We start from the raw sequence: 26,974 nt of genomic DNA, 5'->3' as shown, positions 1-26,974 counted from the left end.
TCTGTCAGCAACCAGCGCTATGCTCCATAGTGACCAATTCCATGCCACTACACATTCAAGACACAGCCACAGTGCTGTGATTGTGGGCATGCAACACACACGATGGACACAGATAGTAAACTCATAGAGATACACAGAGACACATAGAGACCCACAGTGATCCATAGATATACATAGAGACACATAGATATACAAAGATACATAGAGACAAATAGATATAAAAGAGATACATAGATATACATAGAGATACATACATATAGACACATAAATATACAAAGAGATACATAGATACCTTATAGTCTTCTTGTAGTTCATATAGATGCAGAGCCAACAATGACTACAATTTCACAGTTCATATAGATGCAGAGCCAACAATGACTACAATTTCACATGCGGGTGGTCAAGCCAGCAGATAACCGCGTCAGGAGCAGTAGCGGAGTAGTGGATCATCATCGCTGTGACGTCTCCTTCGTATTTGTGGATCGGGAGCATTAGCGTGGTTCCACGCTGCACGGTCTTTCGATCTGGATGACCACAGTCGCCACCCACTACTACCGGAGAGTTTTTAATTCCCCATGTGTGCATCATCATTATCAGGTTTATCTACTGCTGCCACGGTTTGTGCAGTGGATGATGCGGTTTAGGGTGGACTGTGAGCAGCGTCGTGGAAGATAAAAAAAAAAACGCAGGGGATCATCTGCGTTGGATCTTTCACAGAAAGGCGGTGTCTGTTCTTGAGTTCTGTTGACCTCTGTTCAGCTCTCCCAAGGTTCATCGTGGAGTTGAACTCGCATCACTGAAGGTTAAGTGTATGGGGTCCAAAAAGGGGGCTTGCTGCTTGACTTCAAGCGATGTCGAGGGATGTTATTGAGGTCCTGGCAGATGGGAAGGGGGCGACTGTTGTCCCTGATGATTCGCAGGGGACTTCCCGCAGGGTTGCTGCGTCGGGCGGATGGCTGGGGGAGAGATTTGGTGACAGCACGGGCAGCCAGGGTGGTTGGGGTCGATCTGAGGGTTACAGCGATACAACACCGCGTTGCGGTGTTCAGTGGTGATGGGTAGTGATGGTGACACGTGGCGATGATGGCACGCGATGTTGTTGATCGTGATGTTCACAATGGTGGTGATGTTGATGATGGTTCAGTTATATATCAACAAGTTGAGTGGAGACTACTTCTGATCCATGCTGGTGCACAGTGCTCGGCTACAGAGTATGCGAGGGCCATCGTTGATGTCCGTAGCGCCGAAGGTGATGAGGCTCCCCGGCTTGTGGATTGCCACACCACGGACCATACAGAGAACCCATAGACTCGGGGAAGAACATAGAGACACATAGTGACACGTAGAGACACGTAGAGACACATAGAGACACACAGGGACCCATATCGACTGATAGATGCATGGAGACCCATAGAGATACACAGCAACGCATAGAGAATGATATGGATCTATAGAGACTCATAAAGATACACAGAGACCTATAGAAACCCATAGAGATACACAGTCTCATATATATACGTAGAATCCTTAGAGTAAACTCATTGTGGTAATCTGCGCTCCGGCATTGGAGGAGGAACAGCGACACGACACGATCTCTCTCTGCTGACGTCCTCTCGTCGTGGTAGCAGCAACAGCAGTACCTCAACATTGGAATCGAGATCCTGGACCATAACACATCACTGCTGCTGCTGCTATCGCGCGCAAGAGCAAGAAGTGAGTGCGACACAGCGGATAAATAAGATCACGGGTTTAATAAATCCATGGGCGAATCAAATAATTTCATTTTAAATACACACGCAGTGAAAATTATTTATTTTTATTATCTCTAAATCAGAGGGACAATTAACATGTAAACCAGTTTAACACGTATTAGGAGGCTTTCGCGACCAATATCATCCATAATATAGGGGGGGGGGGGTTGTTTAGATCGCGTAAATATAAATGTATTGTTAAAACCCGCCACTAACCGACACAGCCGTCATATTAGTAAGGTTTGTCAGGTAAACAGAACACGCCAATTCGTTACTAGTTGTCGCGGGTTTAACGACACATTTATATTTACGCAATCTAACCCAAGAAAAGAAAAACCTATATTATACATGTGTAGTGAGCGACTTCCGAGACACGCCGAGTAGAAGGCTTCTTATTTATGAACAGCACACTGGGCGATACATTATGTAACACAGCTACACATAGGCGATCCTAATACTCACAGCCCCATCGCCGGCATACAACTACGCAGCTGTCCGACTAGCGTAGCGACAGCAGCGAAGAGGGTCTTGCAGCAGATCAGCCATGTGGTCGGTGAACGAAGGGATGATGCTGGGCAGCCCCGAACCTCTGGTTCGGTCCTCCTTATATCTGCCCCCGGCACGGCCTCTGGCTACGCCCCCTTCCAGAACCCTCGAGCCGGTTCCCGGAGTTTCTCGACTGACTCCGCCTTTCACCTTTACCCCAGATACGCCCCCTTATAATAAGGCATTACGTAACGCACCCATAACCGCAATTACCACTCCAGGCCGACAGATGTCACCCTGTCATTACACATGTGTAGAGGTGGTACGTACCGGGATGTAGCGAGCCATCGCGTAGCCGGTGTCTACATCACGGTCCGCACATGGGTGGCTACACCGACGTCCGCACTAGCCCCGCCCCTCGGGGAGCAGAGGGCTATATAAGGCGATGCGCATGAGCGCTCGGGAGTCGTTGAAGCCAGTGAAGAATGAAGACGGAGCAAGCTACATAGGACCCTGGGACCCCTAGCCCCGCTGCCCTTATCAGGGTCGGGACTCTGTGTGGCTCAGTGGTGAGACCCTGGGTACTCACGGCCCGACGTCCTTAATCAGGGCCGGGTTTGATGAGCCAGTGGTTGGGACCCGTACCCTGACTAGGTCTGGTCAGATAGCATCCTCTAGGAAGGACATAGCCGGAGGACCTGAGAGCGTAGCCGGTGTCAGGCTCGCGTAGCCGTAGGCTGTGTTCCTAGGCTGTATAGATGACTGTTCTGTAGGGTGTTATAAATAAATACGTGCTGCCTCCGTCAACTCGTCTCCTGCAGTATTTAAGCCGTTACACATACAAACCGATCGTCATATTTTTTGGTGGTTAATCGGCAACGCGGTTTTCCTTCTAGTTCAAAAATATGCGGGGGGCAGCGGCCTCTCCAAGTATCTCCAAGTATCATCTTCCCCTTTCTCACTCTAAGAATAAGCAGCAAATGCGTTTTAAACCCAGCGGTATCTCAACCTTTTACCGCCGCCTATTGACTCCTTTGGTTCTCAATCTTTGAACAAAAATATGTAATGTTCATAAACCACATAGGGTTTGATGAAACAAAGTCTGTTTCTTAACGTGTCCGATGCTTAATTTGTGTTTTCGATTATTTACCTTCTAAAAAATAAATTTGGCCACGTCTCGCACGCCCACCAGAAAGAGCAAACTCGCACCCCCAGGGGACGCATGCACTCCAGGTGAAGAACCACTGTTTGAAACAAATAAAAGTTATACATCTCATCTAAAGATTTGCTAAAAATAAACCACCCATTGTAAGTTTAACATCGTACCAGCATAAAACATTCCTGGCCAAATATCTAAATATAGGACCACAGCTTTAAATCGAAATATAGGACCACAGAGTTCGGGCAAATTCTTGGCGGCGTCCATTCTGGCTGGCCCCCTTCCCTCTCCGCTGCCTGCGGCTCCCTGCACCGCCGTGCGAAAACTGCGCGCGCTGCAAACTCCCTCCGAGCACTCCGGGATGCAGTTCGCACGAACGGCCCCACGTACATCATTGGTCTACTATCAATGATGACGATTAACTATCGATAATAACTATTGATGATTGTCGTCAAGTAAGCACCTTGTTCGAGACGCAGACGTCATCGCGCCTCCTACTCGTCTTCTCAAGAGCCCCCATCGATCTGCTCCGTCCTATCTCGCTGATCATTGGTGTACCGGCTTCAACGGACCCCAATCGACTCCCGATGACAACCCACGGGCTCGCGACGACCTCCCGCTTGCTGTGCTGTACCCTCCCCTGTAAACGTCGCGTGCGAGACGGCTTCCGGCCCAAATACCCTGGATCACCGCTACCAAGATCACGTTCGGGATCCATTCCTGAGTTTGAGCCAGTTTCTGCAACAGACTCAACACGGTTGTTGTTTTAGATCACCTACTTCAACAACACATGAAGTCTCTCTCTGCCCTCTCTCGTCGTGTCAATAGCATCAGCAGCAGACTTTGACATTGGCATCGAGATCCTGACCCCCACGTAACGCTGCCATCGTGATTGTGAATGGAATTGTGGTTCAGAGAGCTGGTAGCGTCGTAGCGGTTCGTGCTGCGCTGCGCTACGATCCCGCGGACCCCCGAGTTCGATTCCCGCTCGCGGCCAACACAAGTGACGATTATCTGAACCGGTCCTGGGCCTCCCCTAGGTCGACTCAGCCTCAATTAATTCCCCAATGTGTTTTGCCTGGTAGGATGTGGATGGTCTAGTTTTCTTTGTTTCTTTTTGTGTGATTTGTTTGCCATTCTCGTACAATGCACTACTATCGTGTTTTTGTACTGTTTGTTTTTACCCCGTGCCCCTACTGGACATCTGTGAAAAAGAGCTTTGTAGCTCATCGGATTCCGCCAATAGAAATACATATTCTGATTCTGAAAAAGTACCAGGTGCGGTGTGTAAATATCGCGACTGGGGAGACAAAGGCGGCGGGGTGTGGTGCTGGCCACCCACCCCCTCGTGTACCATGCCGGCCTCCATAGGTGCTCACTAACAGCACTTACCCCAAGAGTCTGTTACAGGCTACAGGGGGGGGTCTTTGTGTTTGGTTAAGCCGTAGTGGCCGTGGTGGCTGTGTAGGGGTTCTAGTTTTAAAGTTTACAGCCTCATCTTCGGGGGAAATTCACATCTTAAAAAATATATTCTTCTTGCACATTTTTTTTGTCTTCAGGATTTTTATGAATTTGTTCGAGACGTTTTGCCCAATGTGTCAGCGCATGAGCGAGCAGACAAAGTCTGCATCTCTAGCTCTGAGCGAGCAGATGAAGTCCGCATCTCGTGAACTCCTGGTGAATGGAGCTCAGGATCGTATCTCCTCCTCCTGATGCTGCTGCTGCCCCCACGACCCCCAGCCCCCCAGAGGAGGCGAACAACGACGAAAACGAGGAGGACAAAGATGGTGGCAACATCGACGCGTGGCCCAGGGCGGGCTCCGCCATGGGCGGAGGGCCGCCGTCGAGCGAAGAAGCCGCCGGCAAGGCCCACGCGGGCTCCGGTGTGTAGCAGAAGCTGTAGGCTGTTGGGTACAGGAGGCCGTCGGGGCGCCCCAGCGTGAGGGGGACCCGCGTGGGCTGGAGGGCCCAGCGCCACTCGCCGCCGTGGGCCGACACGTCGGGGACCGCGCACAGGAGGCCCCGCGGCGGCCTTTGGGGAGGTGGCAACATTCGAAACCTTTTTTTTGGAATGTACGTTGTGGTAATTATATTATGGTATTCCCTCATTATTATAAACACATTACGATATTCCCTCATTATTATAATTATAATATGGTATTCCCTCAGTTTTATAATCGCATAACGATATTGCCTCATTATTATAATTAGATTACGATATACCCTCGATATTATAATCACATCACTGTATTCCATATTATTATAATTAGTTTACGGGATAATAACATTACGATTTCCCTCATTATTATAATTAGATAACGGTATTATAACCACATAACAGTTATGACTATAAAGTCATTTAACAGTTATGACTATAAAGTCATAACTGGCTGTGATGCTTCCATCCTACCTTCCTATGTTTAGCAGTTATTTCTGACTCTCAGAGTTACATTACCTTGTTAAATGTCTTTACATTAACAGGATAAATGTCTCACTAGCGTAGCCGCTGCTCCCTTTTCCTCGATTCGGCGGTGGCGCTCGATGTTTAATCGGCTGAATGTCTCTCATAAACACAGCCGCTGCTGCGGGAAGCGTCTCACATTGACATGGTAATCTCTAATCTCTAGCAATACAATGGCTTCTTCAGCACTAACCGTGGGGTTACATTAACAGATTGACATGCTCATCTCTAGCAACACAATAGCCGAGGTATTCCTAGCTCTGCGATCTGACAGTTACTTGCAAATCCATCTCTAGCCCCGCCCACTTACCCTTGGGATGTACCCATCTCAAACCTCTATAACCTTTGGCTGCAGCAGCTCTCTCGCTATATTTCTTCTTGACTCAGCAGTCCGCCTGCTGTATTTTTTCACCTGAAGACGATTGCTTGTGTTACGATCTAAACGTCGTGATTTTATTATTATTTTTCTATCTACGCGACTTTACCGAAAGACCCAAAGAGTTTGAATTCCTGCAGTCACGAAAGCTTTAAGTCACGATTATAGTATTCCCTCGGTTTTATAATTACATTACGATATTCCCTCATTATTCTAATTAAATTTCGGTATTACAATCACATTACGGTATTCCCATGGTATTCACGAAGTTGGCTGTCGCGAATTGCATCTGTAACTCAACGCGACTGCATTCCAAAGCTTGGGAGCTGCACCAGTTACATTGTACCCACTGTGTGTGTGTCGGTGGGGTTGGCTATGGCAGGAAATCGAAGAACCCGGAGGAAACCCATTGCAGAACTATCACACTCAAAGACAAAAAGACAAAATCCCCCGTATAGTCTTCACAGACTGTTGGGGCAAGTGCTGTTAGCTTGACGACGGGGTGGGTGGCCAACGTCACGCCTGGCCCCCTTTGTCTGCCCAGTACTCATTTGAGGCTGAATCGACCTAGAGGAGGCCCAGGACCGGTTCAGATAACCGTCACTGGTATTGGCCGTGAGTGGGAATCGAACTCGGGTCACTGGGTTCGTAGCACAGCATTCTACCACTCCCCACTATCACACTACCACTCCACACACTCACACACACTCTCACTCTCTCACACACTCTCACTCTCTCACACACTCTTACATTCACATACATTCACTAACACACACACTCTTACTCTCACACTCACTTACTGGAACACACAGACTCCACATATTCACATACTCAAAAACTCTCATTCACTCTCACTCACGAGAACACACATACTCTACACACTCACACACTCTCATTCACTCTCACACTCCCTCACTTAAACACACAGACTCCACACACTCTCACTCACTCTCACTCACTCTCTGGAACACACAGACTCCACACACTCTCACTCACTCACACTCTCACACTCTCACTCACGAGAGCACATACAATTCCCCAACACAGACTGGCGCCCGAGAGTCGGGGGACCGACCCCGGGGCTCCTTTTTGTTTGCTGTGAAGGCGTCCACGGAGTGTCGTGGCCCCCTCACCTGTAGAGCGTTTCAGCCTCCACTGCGCCGAACCAAACCTTGAGGCCGGGCTCCAGGTGCTCCCCGGTCAGCTCCAGCGTGGCCACGTCACCCCCGCCATGCAGCTGTCACGCAACAGCACCCGCGTACTCCCCATGTCAAGCGGTGCACCCACACACCCACACACATACACAATAACCGCCATTCGCCACTAAGTGGCGGTGACGTCACCACGACGCTTGTGCCAGGCCATGTGCACCTTGAGGCCACGTGAAGTGTCGAATGCCCGCTGGCAGGAGGTCATGGGGCAGACCCAGGTGCCACGGGTCGACTGACCGAGATGACCGAGATGACTGGCTGATGCACCACCTGTGCCCCCTACTGTACCAACTTGCTGTACTTTAGCCACCCGGCGCTCCGCTCGTTGTTGTGAGCGTCGCTCCTCCGCCCTCCGTTGTTGTTGGAGGGCGACTGCCTCCAACTGCCCAGTAGCGTCCTTCACGAGCCTCCTCCACAGAGGCCGATCTTGACACCGCTGGTACCAATCATCGGCAAGTCCACTCAGCTCCACGTCCTCCTGTACCACATCACTCCATCTCTTCTCTAGCCCGTGCCGCGCCCGTTTAGCCCCCTCGATCCGGCCGAACAAAAGCTGTTTAGGCATGCGGTGGCTGGGCATGCGGGCTACATGACCCAGCCAACGCAGCCTTGCCTGCCGGAGGAGCTCACCGATGGGACTTTTCCCAGATCTTTCAGGGATTTGTGAGCTCCTCACACAATCCAGCCTGGTTAAATCCAGGATGGATCGTAGGCAGGCCAGCCTAAATGTTTACACACCCACCCACACACACACCCACATACCCCACACACTCACACCCCACACATCCACACCCCACACCAAAGATCCCCCGCATAACCTTAACAAACTGTAGGAGCAAGTGCCGTTAGCGAGCACCGAAGAAATCTGGTACGGGACACGATGGGGAGGGTGGCCAACACCACGCCTTTGTCTCCCCAGTGGCGATGTTTGCACACCGCACCAGGCACGAATTTGAGGCTGAGTCGACCTCTATTCCCTCTCACGGTGTTGGCCGTGAGAGGGAATCGAGCTCCAATTCGACGGGGTTCGTAGCATAGCGGAGCGTTAACCGCTGCTTCACCACCGCTCCCCAGTACACACGCAAACTCATTCTCTTTCACTCACTAGAACGAGGGGCAGAACGTACAAACTCCACAAAGAGAGAGGCGCCCTGAGTCAGGAATCGAACACGGGCATCTTTCTTGCCACGAGGTTGCACCGACTGTGACCACTGCGCTGCCACTGAACGTACTGAATAATAACAATTATAATAATTAAATCATTACCAATAATGATCATTATAATTATAATTACATAATTCTCACGATATATAATGAGACTGATAATCATGCAATCATTATTGAATTATCATTCTGAACAATTTTTTATTCAATTGAATTATCAATCGACTATCCTTCAATTTATTATTTTAATTATTGCTTTTCTAAATAATACTTCAACAATGATTGGATTATTATTCTAATTATTGTTATTCTGATTATATATCACTATTTAACACAATTTTTGTTCCTGGGTACTAATTGTTATTTTTTTATGCCTAAAAAGTATAGAAAATGGCGATTATTCCCCACAAACTTTGCTTTTATGTCTTTCGTGAACAAACTTTGCTTTTATGTCTTTCGTGAACGAAATACATAAAAGCAAAGTTTGTGGGAAATAATCGCCATTTTCTATACTTTTTAGGCAAAAAAAATAACAATTAGTACCCAGGAACAAAAATTCGTGAACGAAAGACATAAATGCACACGTTTTCTCATTAAAAATTGCAAAGTTTGTAGGTAATTGTATGTACTTTTGAGGCATAAGCAATTAGGACATGACACTTACTAGCCAGGAACAAAAAAAATGTTTTGTTACACAGTGAATTATTGCTATTCTGAATGATACATCAATAATGAGTTAATTATCATATTCTTGGGTCTTTCGGTAAAGTCATGTAGATAGGTTCAAAGAAAATAACAAAAACATTACAAAAAACTACGACGTTTTGATCGCAACACAACCGGTCGTCTTCAGAAAAAGGGGGGTTAGTTTCCAAGGCAAATTGTTTATAAGGGTTTGAAATGGGCGTAGCCCAAATGTCAGCAGCCATTGATAATGTAAGTGGTGGCTAGCCACCCCTACGGTGGTTGGTTTTCCACCAATCAAAGGGCTGCCAGGTAAAAATAAGCATGTTAAAGAGAGATTAGCATGTTAATGGTAGATCGCAGAGCTGCAACCAAGGGGTCGGCGCGTGAAGTGACTGTGAAAGCGCTAGTTTGAAATGGGTGAAAAGCACAACTAACATCGGAAGGTGGTAGGATGGGATCATAGCCAATTATGACTTAAACTGGTTGATAACGTCCTTCCAATTGTAGTGACATCGGGGATGGCACTGTATGGTGCCGGCCCGGGAGGGACGTGCATTTTATGTCCTCACGTCGCGGACAGCACCGGGTGGGTTGCTGTGTGATGCCAGCTTTAGTATAGCACGGCGTGCGATGCACCGTCATCGCGTACACCCCGTAGATGGGTGTAGTACCAGCCCTAGCGGGGCTTGGTGAGAGCTGGGATAGCGCGGGCACCACGAATCGCGTGTGGTGGGGGCTCCCACAAGGGGGAACGGGAGAGTGTCAGCCCAGGGACAGGATTGCCCCGGGCCATGGCACTCTGGTTGACCCCGTAGACACGTGATCTGGAGTGTCCACAGAGAAGGCCCCAGGTGGGGGGGCTAGGGGTGATCACGTGTCCAGGGAGAGCTCTCGAGGGGGATCGAGCAAAAGCTAGAACGCTCGAGAAGGTGGGCGGGGCCGAGGGCAGAGCCCGGGAGAATATAAGGTGGGTCCCTGAGAAGGACCGGGGTCGCTTTGTTCTACGAGCTGGAAGCTCTACGTCCTACATCTGAGGAGGCATCAATACGTTGCCAGGGACCCGAGTGAGGGTCCGAACCCTCGTAGCTGTAACTCCTAAGTATAGTGTAGTTAGCTGGGTGGTCACCACCCCAGGCTGTATCTGGTAAAGGGACAGTTACCCCTTTGTACATAAGTGTTACAATAAATGTGTTGCCTCTGAAGAATAACGTATGCGACTCAGTTAGACTCACTACACAATGATTGCTCAGTTTGTACCCATCTTCTCGGTTGAAATTGTGTCTGTGTCTATATATATAGATGGCTTCATGAACGAATCTTTGTTGATAGCCAGTGGCCTTGCAAAGTACCTTTGTCTTAGAGAAATACATTTCGTGTGAGCCCACCGCATTAAAACAATGATCAGCCACAGCCGAGGTAGTGGTCCTCCCGTGTTTCAGATCAGTTCACGAACACGGGCCGAGACATGTCGCTTAGTTTCCCCAATGTAACTATTGCCGCAGACACAGCTTAGTTTGTAGACACCGGGGTATTGCATGTCAGGGATCACATCCTTCACAGATGGGATCAGATCACGAATTTTATGTCCTGTGTTAAATCGAACCTGAATCTTGTGTTTGCTCATGATTTTGGAGATCTTTTTGGTGACCCCTGCTATGTATGGTAAGGTGATGGTTTTGACTGGGTCCTCAGATGTTTTTTTCCTAACGGTTGGGGTGATAGCTTTACAGATTATGTAGTCTGATATATCCATTCATCTTGAGAGCTTGGTGTACGTATTCCAGTTCACTGGCTAGGTGATAACGGTCGGAAATACATCAAGCTCTATGGTGTCGAGTTTTGATGAGGGAATTCTTCTGGGATGGATGGTGGTGGTAGTCAGGTTTTAGGTGGGCATCCGTATGGGTGGCTTTCCTGTAGACAGTGTTCCATTGAGCCATCTGGTCTCGTTTCGATTAAAACACCCAAGAATGGTAACTTGCCATCCTTTTCCACCTCCATAGTGAATTTGATGGCTGGGTGTATGGAATTGATGTGGTTTAGAAATTGGTTCAGAGCTGGTCGGCCATGTGGCCATATGACGAATGTGTCATCTACGTACCTCTTCCACAAGGACTGACGTAGAGTGGATACCTGGATGGCATCTGTCTCAAATTTTTCCATTAAACCATTGGCTACAACTGGAGATAAGAGAGAACCCATTGGGGTACCTTCAACTTGTTTGTAGAATGTTCCATTCCAGGTGAAGTAAGTGTTGGTGAGGCAGTGTCTCACCAGGGCCGGTACATCAGCATTCAGTCTTTGTTGGACCAATTCTTCAATGATTGCAATGGTGTCAAGCACAGGAACTTTGGTAAACAAAGAGACCACATCGAAACTAATGAGCAAATCACCTGGAGATAGTGAGATGTCATTAATTAACGGTACCAAGTGAGCTGAGTTGAGTACAGCTGAGGTGGTCTTACCAGTGAATGGTTGTAAGGTCTCAGACATAAATCGGCCCAGTTTGTCGGTGGGTGAGTCAATGGTGGAGACGATAGGATGAAGGGGTGTCCCTTCTTTGTGGATTTTTGGTAAGCCATACAATCTGGGTGGTCTAGAACCCAGTTAAAGTCATAATTGGCTATGATGTTCCAATCCTACCACGTTCCGATGTTAGTTTTGCTTTACGCCCATTTCAAACGTGTGCTTTTACAGTCACTTCATGAGCCGACCTCTTGATGCGGCTCTGCGATCTCCCATTAACATGTTAATATCTCTTTAACATGCTAATTTTCACCTGGCAGCCCTTTGATTGGTGGAAAACCAACCACCGTCGGGTTGGCTACCCACCACTTACATTATCATTGGCTGCTGACATTTGGGCTATGCCCATTTCAAATCCTTATAAACAGTTTGCCTTGGAAGCTAACCCCCCTTTTCCTGAAGACGACCGCTTGTGCTGCGATCGAAATGTCGTAGTTTTTTGTAATTTATCTATGTGGCTTCACCGAAAGACCCAAGCATATTAATTGCTGCAGTCACGATTGAATTATAATTATAATTATTGTTATTCAGAACGATACTTCAATAATGATTGCACTATCATTCTAATTATTGTTATTTTAATTATTGTTATTCTGACTGATACTTCAATAATGATTGGATTATAATAATTATCATCGTCGGGCAGAGTTAGCGCCTGCCCAACAGGCTGCGTGTCTCTGTAAGTAGGGGCACACCTCTAAGCCGGTGATACTCGGGATGGGGGTGACTGGCCCCAGCTGCGGGGGTGGGGGGCCGCCCCCCCCCGGCCCCGCCACCCCAGCGGGCTGCAAGAAGCTGTGCTCCACGCGCTCCGTGCCGATGATGGTCCAGCAGGCTCCGTCGCCCAGCAGCTCCCGTGCCGGGTCGCGGGCGCACGGAGAGGCCTGTGGCGCGCACCACAGGCGAAAGTCCCCATTCCGCTCGTACTCTTTCACGGGCCGTCGGGGAGACGTGTGCTTTTGTGCGTGTACGTGTGTGCGTGTGTATGAGATTCTCGGGCATGTGTCGTGACCACCCCCCCGCCCCGGGGTTACCGCAAGATCCGACAGTTTGCGAGACCCACGAGTGCATGTGTAAATGTCCGCCCACGCTCATTACATGCGATAGAGAGGCTCGGCCACAATGGGCCGCGATGCGCCTTGCACGGTCGCGTCAAGGAGCTGTTAAATCATCACCACGTGTACTCCGGCGGTCATCCTCGTGGTGACGGAGGTGGGGAGGCTATGGAGGGGTGGGGTGACTGAGGGGGTTCACGGGGGATTGGGAGGGAACGATGGAGGGGTGGGGGGGCGACCAGGGGGGGGGGGGGGCGACCGGCGACCAAGGGGGTTGGTGGGGCGACGATGAAAGGGTCGGGGGGGCAACTTATGGATTGGGGGGGGCGACGAAGGGGGGGGGGGGGGGAGCGACAATGGAGGGGTAGGGGGGGGGCGAGGGGGTGGTGGGGAGTCACCCGGTAGAGGACGATGCGGTCGTTGGAGAGGCACAGGTAGGCACTGGCGCTGCCCTTCACGAGTAGCGCGCACTTGTGCAGCTGGGACACCGGCTCGTCCACGGCCAGCAGGGCACTCTGCTTCTCCACCTTCCGAATCACCTGGCGGGCGGGGGAAAGGCAGTGCAAGGGGTTCTAAATGTTGAGATGCAACTGGTGAGGAAGACAGACCAAGGGTTCTCAACGTTGAGATCGAGGATGAGGAAGAGAAACGAGGAGATTGATAACGATGGGAGAGACGTGAAGAGGATGCTGATGAGGAGACAGGAGGAGGGCGACAATGAGAGCGAGGGTGATGACGATGAGGACGATGAGGGTGGTGATGATGAGGGTCACGGTGAGGGTGACGATGAGGATGATGATGATGATAAGGATGAGGGGGGTTAGGGTGAGGGTGGTGATGATGAGGGTGGTGAGGGTGATGAGGGCGGTGAGGATGGTGAGGGTGATGAGGGTGGTGAGGGGGGTGAGGGTGGTGAGGAGGGTGGTGAGGGGGGTGAGGGTGGTGAGGGGAGTGAGAGGGGTGAGGGTGGTGAGAAGGGTGGTGAGGAGGGTGGTGAGGGGGGTGGTGAGAAGGGTGGTGAGGAGGGTGGTGAGGGGGGGTGGTGAGAAGGGTGGTGAGGAGGGTGGTGAGGAGGGTGGTGAGGGGGGTGGTGAGGAGGGTGAGTCACCATGGTGGGCAGTGCCAGGCCACTCTCTGGGCACACGAGCCGCACACTCGCCCCGTAGCGTACGAAGCCATCACGCAGCGAGAAGCCTACTTGCATAGGCCTCGAATCCTCCACTGCTCTCGCACGCGACATCACCACCATCATAAAGACCACGGAACTATCACCACCGTCATCACTACCATCATCATCACCACCATCATCATCACTACGGGACCATCATCATCATCACGGGACCATCCCCACCATCTTTACCACCATCACCACCACTATCATCACCTCCATTATCACCACTATGGGACCATCACCACCAGTCCACCACCACCATCATCATCACCACCAACACCATCATCATCTTCACCACCATCACCACCACCACGGGACCATCACCACCATCACCACCAACATCACCACCACCATCACCACCAGCCCACCACCATCACCACCACCAGTCCAGCACCCCCCGTGGGTGCCCCGTGCCCTCACCCAGGTGCAGGGTGAAGGCGCCCCACTGCTGCCCGCTGGCGACGAAGCCGCCCCCCTGTGTGTGCAGGTAGCGTGTGCTCACAGTCTGCGAGCGCAGGCGGTTGAACAGTGCCACGCGTGACCCCGACGGGATACAGACTGGGGCACCACCACCAACAACATCAACATCATCAACAAACAACATCAACAAACAACCAACATCAACAACAAACATCATCAACAAATAATCGACATCATCAACAAACATCACCAACAAACAACCAACATCATCAACAAACATCAACAACAAACATTAACAAATGACAAAGCATCAACAAACATCATCAACAAACAACATCAAAAAACAACCAACATCAACAAACATCATTAACAAACAACATCAACAACAAACATCAACAACAATCATCATCAACAACAAACATCATCAACAAACATCACCAACAAACAACATACATCATCAACAAACATCAACAACAAACATAATCAACAAACATCATCAACAAATGACAAAGCATCAACAAACATCATTAACAAACAACCAACATCAACAACAAACAACCAACATCAACAACAAACATCATCAACAAACGACAAAGCATCAACAAACATCATCAACAAATAACCAACATCATCAACAAACATCATTAACAACAAAAACATCATCAATAACAGGATAAACAACATCAACCAACATCACAAACAACCAACATCATCATCAACATCGCCAACAAACCATACACAGCCCCAGTGGCGATGTTGACACACCACACGCAGGTACACATTTGAGGCTGAATCGACCCAGGAGGGCACACACACAGACAGAGCCACGCACGCTCAGCGTTCTTGATCGATTGCTTCTTCTTCGATGGCTTGGAGATAACTTTGATGGTTCGGCTGAGGAAGGAACCGATCTCCTGCCCGTCCACCAACCCCAGTGTGAGCTCCAGACGGAAGTGCTTCCTCTTGTCCTGGTCCGACACGAACAGGGTCTTGGCACAGCCGAAACTCTGCGGTGGTGGAGAGACAAACGGGGAGAAGGGAGAGAGAGACAAAGAGAGAGGAGAGACACAGAGAGATACAGATACACAGATAGACACACAGAGAGACAGAGATAGACACAGATAGACAGATACAGAGAGACACAGATTGACAGACAGATAGGGAGACACGCTATGCGCTAACCACTGCGCCACCACTCATGTGCATGCCTTAATACGGGTGTTTGTGTGTGGGTAAGGAGTGGTAGCTGATGATGATGCTGATGATGATAGTGATGATGCTATGATGATTTTAACGACAGTGATAACGATGGTGATGATGGGCGTGATGTTGATTTTGATGATAGTGGTGATGCGTATGTAATAAAGGACTCTTTCACTGTGTCCGTCTCTGTTGTCCTTTATTCGGGTTCTTACAACTTGTCCCACACGGCCCTCGCTCAGAGCCTCCCCCGCTTGGCAGCTCGACAGCTGCCGTCGCTCCTGTAGCCTTTCTCCACTCCGATGCAGCTCCGCTGCAGGTTCCCTTGTGCAGTCCTTCAGCTGCTCTCACTGCAGCTCCACCGCTGCTCCCCGTTCCTCCCGTGCCCGGTCACCGCTGGCCGACGGTGCCGAGTCTCACCGCGTGGCGATCTCGCCACTCTCCACTCTCCGCCCTGCGTGGCCTCACCCTGTCTCTATTCCCATACTCTTCTCCCGTCTCTTCCGGTTCTCTCCCTTAAGAGCGTACCCCTCTCTCTCACGTGACCTAACCCCTCCCCCCGTGACGTCATATCCGCGAGGCCGTTTACGCCCGCATTACACGTATAATAGCGATGGTGGTGATGATGATTTTGATGAAGCTCACAATCTTGATGATTATGTTGAGGATGCTGATGATATTGATTTCGATGCTGATGATGCTAATATTGATGATGTTGATTATGCTGATGACGATGTTGATGACGACAATCCTGATGACGACGATGTTGATGATATTGATGACGATGATGCTGATGATATTTACGATGTGATGACGATGCGTATGATGACGACTGTGCCAATGTTGATGACGACGATGCCGATGACGATGTTGGTGACGACGTTGTTGATGACGACGATGCCGATGTTGCCGATGTTGATGACGACGTTGCTGATGACAATATTGATGATGACGATGTCGATAACGATGTTGTTGCTGACGATGTCGATAACGATGTTGTTGATGACGATGTCGATGATGATGTCGATGTTGATGACGATGATGCCGATGTTGATGACGACGATGCTGATGATGATGTTGATGACGACAATGCAGATGACGATGTTTACGATGACGACGATGTCGATGATGCCAATGACGATGCTGATGACGATGTTGTCGTACCATCCCCGCGTGCTGCTGCTGCAGCGGTATTCTCTGCGCCTCCTCGCATCGCGGCCCCGCAGCTGCCCCCCCCCTCCTGCAGGATCCCCATGCAGGCCACCACAGCCACGGGCCCCCCATCTGGGGGGCACAACACACAAAGACGTAGCCTTAACAGACTGCTGGGGCAAGTGCTGTTAGTAGCGAGCAGCAGCTTCTATGAGGCCGGCACGGCACACGAGGGGGTGGGTGGCCAGCACCACGCCTGGCCGCCTTTGTCTTCCCAGTGGCGATGTTTTTACGTGCCGCACCAGGTACTCATTTGAGGCTGAGTCGACCTACAGGAGGACGGTTCAGATAATCGTCACTGGTGTTGGTGGCCGTGAGCGAGAATCGAACTCGGGTTGCCAGGCTTTAACCGCGACACTAGCGCCCCCCAAACACACTACACACACACATGGACAAACAGAACAATACCAATACAGCCGCCATTCGCCACTAAGTGACGGTAACGTCACCACGGCGCCTGTGCCAGGCTATGTGCACGTTGAGGCCACGTGAAGTGTCGAACGCCTGCTGGCAGTAGGTCATGGGGCAGACGCAGGTGCCATGGGTCGACTGACTGAGATGACTGGCCGATGCACCACCAGTGCCCCCTACTGTGCCAACTTGCTGTGATTTAGCCACCCGGCGCTCAGCTCGTTGTTGTGAGCGTCGCTCCTCCGCCCTCCGTTGTTGTTGGAGGGCGACTGCCTCCAACTGCCCAGTAGCGTCCTTCACGAGCCTCCTCCACAGATGCCGATCTTGACACCGCCGGTCCCAGTCATCGGCAAGTCCACTCAGCTCCACGTCCTCCTGTACCACATCACTTCATCTCTTCTCTAACCCGTGCCATATCCGTTTAACCCCCTTGATCCGGCCGAACAAAAGCTGTTTAGCCATTCGGTGGCTGGGCATGCTTGATGGGACTTTGTCCAGATCTTTCAAGGATTTGTGAGCTCCTCACACAATCCAGCATGGTTAAACCCAGGACGGATCGTAGGCAGGCCAGCCTAAATGTTTCTAACCGATGAAGATGTTCCATTAGGGGGGCCACGTTTCGCAAGTATAAAGAAGGGAGGGCATGACTGTGGCCGAGAAGACCTGAAGCTTCATGTGGAGTGACAGACCAGGTAGCTTCCATACAGCATTACGCAACCGATGAAAAGATAATGCCGCTCGACTGATTCGGAGTGAGACCTCTGGCTGTCAAACCGGAGCCACTCATGAGCACACTGCCCAGGTATGGGTAGCTCTCCACTCTCTCCACAACTGACCCATCACAAATTGGGAGTTGTGGGGGTGGAGTGTCCAATGGTACAAAATACCCAGGCAGGCGCTTAGTTTTGATGGGGCTGATGGTAAGGCCCCACCTCTTAGTTACCAGATCATCAACATACGTAACATGCTTGACCAATAGGGAGCCATCCCTTGACCGCACCCGGGCATCGATGAGTCTCCCATTGTATCTGTACTAGATGGAAATTCCTCCGGTGCAGCAATTGAAGGATTCACGAACTACGTAGTCAAAATAGATGTTAAATAATGTGGGACCCCTGTCGCACACCAAGGTGTACAGGGAATGGCTCCGACTCCCGGAAATGTAGTTTTACCCGGGCCCGCTCACCATCATGAAGGTCCTTAATGATCGTGAGCAGAGGGTCAAGGACTCCAAAAGCACATATTATTTCCTGCAGTCATGAAAGCTTTAAGTCAAGATTAATCCTTGCCAGGACCTTTCCCGGCACACTGAGGAGTGAGATGCCCCTGTAGTCGTTACAGTCTGTGCGGTCCTCCTTCTTAAAGAGGGGGACCTCCAGGGCATCCTTCCAATCCTGTGGAACCCGTCTAGTGGTCCAGAATGTTATGATGTCATGTAGGGCAGGATGTGCACAAACGCCACCCTCCCTCAGCATTTCGCTTTGGAGATCATCTCTGCTCAGTGCCTTTCCTGGTCTCAGACTGGATCGTCTTCAGTAATTCCTCAACAGATGGCACCTCAGCCAGCCATTCACAGGGAGTGACTTTTTCCTCCAATATTTGAGGCACCACAGCCTCAGCAGGGTCATCCCTACTTTGCCCCATGATATTTTCCATGCTGAGAGATTTCCCCTCCCCCAGGACCTCACAAAAATGCTCGGCAAATCTGCAAACCTGTTTCTGAGGGTCGGAGATTGGATAACCATTCTTTCCCCTAATGATGGTAATAGGTGTTGTGCTGCAAGTTACTATTTTTATGGAATTAAAGAGCGATTTGTGATCACGGGCCACTGAGGCAGATTCCATCTCACATACACACATGGACACACACACAAGGACACACACACTGATACAACAACAACCGCCATTCGCCACTAAGTGGCGGTGACGTCACCACGACGCTTGTGCCAGGCCATGTGCACCCTGAGGCCACGTGAAGTGTCGAACGCCCGCTGGCAGGAGGTCACGGGGCAGACCCAGGTGCCACGGGTCGACTGACCGAGATGACCGAGATGACTGAGATGACTGGCTGATGCACCACCTGTGCCCCCTACTGTGCCAACTTGCTGTGCTTTAGCCACCCGGCGCTCCGCTCGTTGTTGTGAGCGTCGCTCCTCCGCCCTCCGTTGTTGTTGGAGGGCGACTGCCTCCAACTGCCCAGTAGCGTCCTTCACGAGCCTCCTCCACTGAGGCCGATCTTGACACCGCTGGTACCAGTCATCGGCAAGTCCACTCAGCTCCACATCCTCCTGTACCACATCACTCCATCTCTTCTCTAGCCCGTGCCGCGCCCGTTTAGCCCCCTCGATCCGGCCGAACAGAAGCTGTTTAGGCATGCGGTGGCTGGGCATGCGGGCTACATGACCCAGCCAACGCAGCCTTGCCTGCCGGAGGAGCTCACTGATGGGACTTTGCCCAGATCTTTCAAGGACTTGTGAGCTCCTCACACAATCCAGCCTGGTTAAACCCAGGATGGATCGTAGGCAGGCCAGCCTAAATGTTTCCAACCGGCGAAGATGCTCCACTAGGGGGGTCCACGTTTCGCAAGCGTAGAGAAGGGAGGGAATGACCGTGGCCGAGAAGACCTGAAGCTTCGTGCGGAGCGACAGACCAGGTAGCTTCCACACAGCGTTACGCAACCGATGAAAAGATATTGCCGCTCGACTGATTCGGAGTGAGACCTCTGCTGATAAACTGGAGCCGGTCATGAGCACACTGCCCAGGTATGGGAAACTCTCTACTCTCTCCACAACTGCCCCATCACCGATTGAGAGTTGTGGGGGTGGAGTGCCCGATGGTACAAAATACCCAGGCAGGTGCTTAGTTTTGGTGGGGCTGATGGTAAGGCCCCACCTCTTAGTGGCACACTCCAGTCTCAGCAGCAGCGTCTCCAACTCCTCTTCTGAATGAGCAGCTATTACCAAATCATCGGCATACTGATACATACACATAGACACATACACACACGGTCCCACAGTTCTAAAGTCTGCGAGGCTCAACCGGGACACACGGAAGTGAGCTGCCACGCCCCTCCCCCTATTACACAGCCCCGCCCACTGCTCCTGTAACCCCACCCACTGCTCAGATAGTTCTGCCTACTGCACGGGCAACCCCGCCTACTGCACGGGTAACCCCGCCCACTACGCACGTAGTCCCGCCCACTGCCAATGTAGCACCGCCCACAACACCAGTAGCTGTTCACTGCTCGTGTAGCCCCAACCACTGTCCGCATCACAACCAAACGCTGTTATTTTCCAGGGCTCAGCCCCCTGGGGTTAAGAGGCTCCCATTCAAAGCGAAGCCTCCCAAGCGGTGATTTTGGCCCCCAGTGAGCCGCGTGCAGCCCAGGCCTCACCGGGCCCCTGGTGTCTCCTCCAGCCAGGCCCGTGCAGGTAGACACAGGGTGGTGGGCAGAAGAACCTGCTCGCTCGCACAATGCGTACTTTTTACAGATGTCCAGTAGGGGGTGGTCGGAACGTTAAAACGACAAATACTACACAGACACGAAAGGAGTGCAAAATATAGGCATTGTAAACAAATCGATAAAAATATATATACTTACTAAACTATTTTTTTTGTTTTACCAGGTAAGGGCCCACTGAGCTATGTTGCTATTTTTTCAGAAGCGACCCTGGCTATCAAAAATGAGAGCCCAACCAAGTGGCTTATGATCATCATCATCATCATGTGGAAATGTATAGTAGCAAAATAAGCTACATAATCTAGACAGAATCAGAATATTTATTGACACTGGAAGAATCAGATGAGCTATGAAGCTCGTTTTCACAGATGTCCCCAGTAGGGGTACGGGGTAAGAACGTTACAACAACAAACAGTACAAAAGCACCATGGTAGTGCAAAGTACAAGAAGGGTAAACAGATCACGCAAATACATACACGTAAAACTAAACCATCCTACCAGACAAAGCCCACTTATTAACTTGTTTTGTAACTTATTTAAGGCATTAACTTATTTTTCAGAAGCGACCTGGGCATCACAAATGATAGCTGCTCCACAAAGTGGCCCATCATTTGGGCATTTATAGTAGCTAAATAATGAAAATAATCTAGAGCAGTGGTTCTTCTTACCCTGGGGTGCACGCCACCCCAGGGCACCCCATTGGGGTGCTGCGGAATGCCCTCTCTGGGGGGGGGGGGGGGCGGGGGGAGAGGGTGTAGCAAGACGTGGCCAGATTATTTTAGATGGTAAATCATCGAAAACACAAATTAAGCATGGGCACGTTAATGATGCCAATGATATTGATGACGATGTTGATGATACTGATATTGACGATGTTACAACTTGCGTTGTTTCATCAAACCCTGTGTAGTTACTAACATTGAACATTTCTGTTAGCGACTGAGAACCAAATGGCTGCAAGGCTGCAGTAAAAGGGTAAGAACCACTGGTCTAGTCGTAGGGTTTTAAATGTGTAGGAAAAAACGGAGGACCCGGAGAGAGAGAGAGAGGTGTGGTTGCTCATCAGCAGGCCAGCCCAGAGACAGACCCTGCACCAGAGCTCAGTTGTACACGCACCGCACCTTTCATTGATCCACTGCTGGATGAGGAACCTCCCGAGCCTGACAACGCCTGCTGTAGACACCTTTATTTAAGAACGGCACAGGAGGAGGATGTATCCGCAACTCTCTGTGGCTGTCCGCCTGATGATGATGGTTGTTGTTGGAATTACCGGCAAAACTTCACGCTACTCGAATTGTAAAATGTTTTAGTGGGTTTACTCTCCAACACACACTGGTGTAGTGCTGTACTAGTAACGAATCGGCCATATTTTGTTAACGTGACACACCTTAATTAAATTGGCTGTGTCGGATGGCAGCGGTTTAACGACACATTTATATTTACGCGATCTAACCCCCCCCCCCCCCAAAAAAAAACCTAAATTATGGATATTTCGAGTTTGCGTGTCTCTCTCTCCGTGGTCGCGTGGATTTTTCTCCGAGTCCTCCGGTTTTTCCCCTCCACATTTACAATCCACATCACGCGTTTAGAGTATTTGGGCTGTTGCTATACGTGAGCATAGCTCACTGGGTCTTAGCTGGTAAAATAAAATAAACAAGTTTAATTGTTAGCTTGGATTCTTCCAGGACTAATGGAGATCGGAGCATAGATACGTTGCCACATAGTACAGTACAACATTGGGTTTTTGTTGTTGCTGCAACTGTCCCCTGCCGCCTTCAACAACCAGTCAGTCTTACACTGCACGGTGGCCGCACCTGACTCGGCATGGTCCAGGTTCCACCCCATCTGTGCTTCCGAGACGCGGTGAGAGACGAGACGCACTGCTGGGTAACTTAGCCACAAGTAGTGATGTGTGGGAGTGTGGTCGTGCTCATGACGCGTTATTAGTGTATTTACGGTAGTGATGGGTGGCGCTGCGGTTGGTGGGGCGACTCACCGCTTCTCGCTCCCGTACGACTTCTGAGCGACGCGCGCGTGCAGGATGAGAACCGAGCACCACCCCAGAGCGCCGGGCCACGGCGAGGCCCCGTCACACAACCCACTGCACCCAAAGACAGACAAAGATCCCCCGTGTAGCCTTCGACACACTCTCGTGGTCAAGTGCTGTGAACGCGCAGCAAGTACCCTGTGGCACACGACGGGGGCTGGTGGGCAGCACCACGCCCGGCCGCCTCGTCTCCCCAGTGGCGATGTTTAACACTCGAAGTTGAGGCCGAGTCGACCTACGGGAGGAGGACCAGGACCGGTTCAGATAATCGTCGGTGATGTTGGCCGTGAGCTGGGATGGAACTCGGGTTGCCGGGTCTCTTGCGTAGCGCAGCACGCTAACCGCTGCACCACCGCTCCCTATTGCACCACCATTTCCACCATGTACACCACAGCACCATTGCCGCCGCCACCATCATCATTACCACCATCATCATTACCATCATCATTGCGATCATCTTAACCAACATCATCATTACCACCACATCACACATAACCTAGCATCACTAAACATCACCCAACATTAACTAACATCACCCAACACCACACAAGAACATCACCGAACACACACTTAACATCACGCAACTCCATCTAACATCACCCAACATCACCTAACATCACACATCACCCAACATGAACTAACATCACCGAACACCAGCTAACATCACCCAACATCACCTAACATCACACATCACCCAACATGAACTAACGTCACCGAACACCAGCTAACATCACCCAACATCACCTAACATCACATATCACCCAACATGAACTAACATCACCGAACACCAGCTAACATCACCCAACATTTTAACACATAGGCTTGCATACTCATCGCGACCAATTTAATCTATAATAGAGGTGTTTTGGGTTAGATCGCGTAAATATATACATTTTTCGTTAAACCCTTACTAGCCAAATAGTAAGGTTTGTCAAGTAAGCAGAACATGCCAATTCGTCACTGGTACAGCACACCGGTGTGTTGGAGAGCCAAGCCACAACATTTACAATCTGAGTACGACGTTTCGCCAGTAATTAGGCTCCCCTGAACGTCCACTATCGAGGGAGGTACAGCCTCCGGGCTAACGTGACCTCACACTGGGTAACCTGGCTCTTAGCCCTCCGGCTATCAGTGGCCTAGGGGATGCTATCTGACCCGACCAAGCCAAGGTACGGGTCCCCGACCACTGGTCCCAGTTCGACCCGGCCCTTACAAGGGCAGCGGGCTCGAGGTCCCAGGGTCCTAGACTCGCTGCTCTTCAGTCTTCGTGCCCGGGGTGCCCCTTTTATACACCTCCAGGGGACCCTCCGCCCCTGGTACCACCCCCTTTCTGGAACCTTCCAGAAGATCCTAGAAGGCCCCCTCCCAGCCCCCCACCTGGGGTAGGGGAGGGGAACCCCGCCTCTCTTGGGTCCGGCTCCCTCTCTATCCCCTTTGTACTCGCTAGCACACCCTACCGACCTCTGGCTGTAACTGCAGGTAAGTGTATACGGCGAACGGCAGGTAAGTGGATACAGGCGGTATGTGCATATGCGATCCGACGTTACTTCTGCATACGCGATCCGACGCTACACATTGTGCATTATGCGAGCCCTTTGAACGTGTCCTTCCTGTCTATTGTGTGTATTAAAATAGCCGTACCAACGGTAATCCATATTGAAGTATGCTGCCCTTTGTAGGTGCAAGAGTACAGAAGGGTGGTCACCACATCTACGCCTCTATATAAGGAACGAACAGACTTCTCCACAAATCTGGCTGTCGCCTTATGAAGCTAGTTGTAATTACTGGCGAAACGTCGTACTCAGATTGGAAATGTTGTGGCTTGGCTCTCCAACACACCGGTGTGCTGTACTAGTGACGAACTGGTCACGTTCTGTTACGTGACAACGCTTACTCGTTGGTTGTGTCGGGTGGTGGTGGGTTTTAACGACACATATATTTACGCGATCTAACCCAAAAACCTCCATGATGGATCACCCAACATCACAAAACCAGATAACCGAACACCACCTAACATCACCCAACATCACCGAACATCACCCATCAACATCACCTAGCATTACCCACCAACATCATCGAACATTACCTCCCATCACCACCCAACACCATCACCGAGCATATCACCCTGACCGTCATCAGTCTCCTTTGGCCATCAACCTCTGCCCACGCACCCACCCACCTCTGCCCACGCACCCACCGACCTGTTGCCCCAGGTGAGCGCGGGCAGTGCAGCGTGCACGCAGGAAGCGGCCGGCTCCTCCATGCAGGCGAACTCGGGTTCGACCTGCAGCATCTCGTACCGAGCCATGGTGGGGGTGAGTGGGGGTCCCGCCAGCGGGGGGCCCAAGGGGAGCAGAGACCCCGCCGCGGACGGATCTGTCTCCTCGTCCGCTGTTGGCAACAAAAAAAGAGGCAACGCAGGGAGGCAGGTGGGGAGGATGGCACGGGTGGCATCGTCCCACATACCCTGTGTCCACGTCCGTGTACCCACGAGTACCCATGTCCATGTGCCCACGCGTCTCCAGGTGTACACATCTCCGTGTACCCACGTGTACCCACGTCCATGTGCCCACGGCTAGCCGTGTCCCGGGTGCCGCGTACTCGTCGAGAAGTGGGGGGCCTCCACTTCCTCGTCCTCGCGGGGCAGCAGGAGCTCCTCCATGAAGCTGAGCTCTCGGGCCATGGTCGACACGTCTCGCTCTCGACCGCCTTTGTATCTCTCCTTCCCCTCTTACAATATCCTCGTCTCTCTCCGTAAGTCTTCCCCAATCTCTTGCCTACTCTGCGCGCTCTCTCCCCTCCACTCTCTCGTTGTTTGTTTTTGCCCCCCACCTCTCGTTTATGACCTCCCCTCGTTATCAGCTGAGTCTCCAGATGCGCGTCGCCCTGGGGTTCCCACGCGCCCACCCCTCCACTACACCCCCCCCCCCACCACAAACCCCTCCCCCCACTACATCCCCCCCCCACTACAAGCCCCTCCCCCCACTACAACCCCCCCCCCACTACAACCCCCCCACTACACCCCCCCCCCACTACAAACCCCCCCCCACTACAAACCCCCCCCCACTACAAACCCCTCCCCCCAACTACAAACCCCTCCCCCCACTACAACCCCCCCACTACAACCCCCCCCCACCACAACCCCCTCCCCCCACTACACCCCCCCCCCCCACTACAAGCCCCTCCCCCCACTACAACCCCCCCCCACTACAACCCTCCCACTACAACCCCCCCCCCACTACAAACCCCCCCCACTACAAACCCCCCCCACTACAAACCCCTCCCCCCCACTACAAACCCCTCCCCCCACTACAACCCCCCCACTACAACCCCCCCCACTACAAACCCCCCCACTACAACCCCCCTCCCCCACTACAACCCCCCCCCCCCTATAGCCTTAAGTGTTGTTAGCGAGCACCTATGACGGCTGGTACGGCACACGATGGGGTGAGTGGTCAGCACAACGCCTTTGTCTCCGTATTGTCAATGTTTTTACGAGGTACTCAATTAAGGCTGAGTCGCCCTAGGGGAGGCCCAGTACCGATTCACACATTCGCCACTGTTATTGGTCGTGAGCAGGAATCAAACTCGGGTCGCCAAGTTCGTAGTGCAGCACGCTAACCGCAACACCACCACTCCTCACCCACCCACTCTTGCCTACCCCTCCCCTCTCACTCCACTCTCCTCACTCTCCCGCCTCTCCCCTGTCATGTCACTCCATACACTCTCCTGCCTCTCATCTCACTCAACTCCCCTCCACGCACTCTCCTACCTCTCCCCTCTCATCTCACTCCACGCACTCTCCTACCTCACACCTCTCATCTCACTTCACTTCCTTCCAGGCTCCCTGCGCACTCCCCGAGTTACCCTTCATTGACTCAGTGGTGGGAGGTCGCTCATTTTCCTCTGCTGCTCCTGATGTCTGGAACTTCCCTCCAGCCGTCCGTGCTCTAAACTCCCGGGCTCCTTCCAAGACCTCCCTCTGCCTACGACCTCCACTGTTCTCTTTCCCACTCACACGGTGATCCACACAGACACCTACCTACGACTGACTACCCCTCTCTCACCGCGGTGGATCGATGCTACCTCGCCTGGTATACAGAAGGTCGTGGATACGATCCAGACCCTGATGCCTGCTGTATATTTGGAGTCTGCAGTGTCACTCTCTCCCCCCGTG

The 26,974-nt window shown here is 51.4% G+C and overlaps 1 protein-coding gene across 1 annotated transcript; it reads right to left on the bottom strand.

Moving 5' to 3' along the window:
• Positions 1 to 1,732: 1,732 nt before the first annotated feature.
• On the bottom strand, positions 1,733 to 25,600 carry LOC144726227 (recombining binding protein suppressor of hairless-like). The gene is given in 13 exon segments (XM_078604749.1): positions 1,733 to 5,428; positions 7,367 to 7,470; positions 12,517 to 12,705; positions 13,275 to 13,415; positions 13,985 to 14,097; positions 14,468 to 14,605; positions 15,300 to 15,474; positions 16,832 to 16,903; positions 16,905 to 16,951; positions 20,685 to 20,749; positions 22,747 to 22,851; positions 24,999 to 25,188; positions 25,399 to 25,600. Coding segments are annotated over 13 exon segments (1,821 nt in total). The 5' UTR covers positions 25,481 to 25,600; the 3' UTR covers positions 1,733 to 5,028.
• Positions 25,601 to 26,974: the final 1,374 nt, after the last annotated feature.

The sequence above is a fragment of the Lampetra planeri genome, chromosome 23 (genome assembly GCF_965212315.1).
Source record: "Lampetra planeri chromosome 23, kcLamPlan1.2.h2, whole genome shotgun sequence".
Taxonomy (NCBI): domain Eukaryota; kingdom Metazoa; phylum Chordata; class Hyperoartia; order Petromyzontiformes; family Petromyzontidae; genus Lampetra; species Lampetra planeri.
Note: the sequence above shows the minus strand (reverse complement) of the source record. Positions and strands in the feature narration are given on the sequence as shown.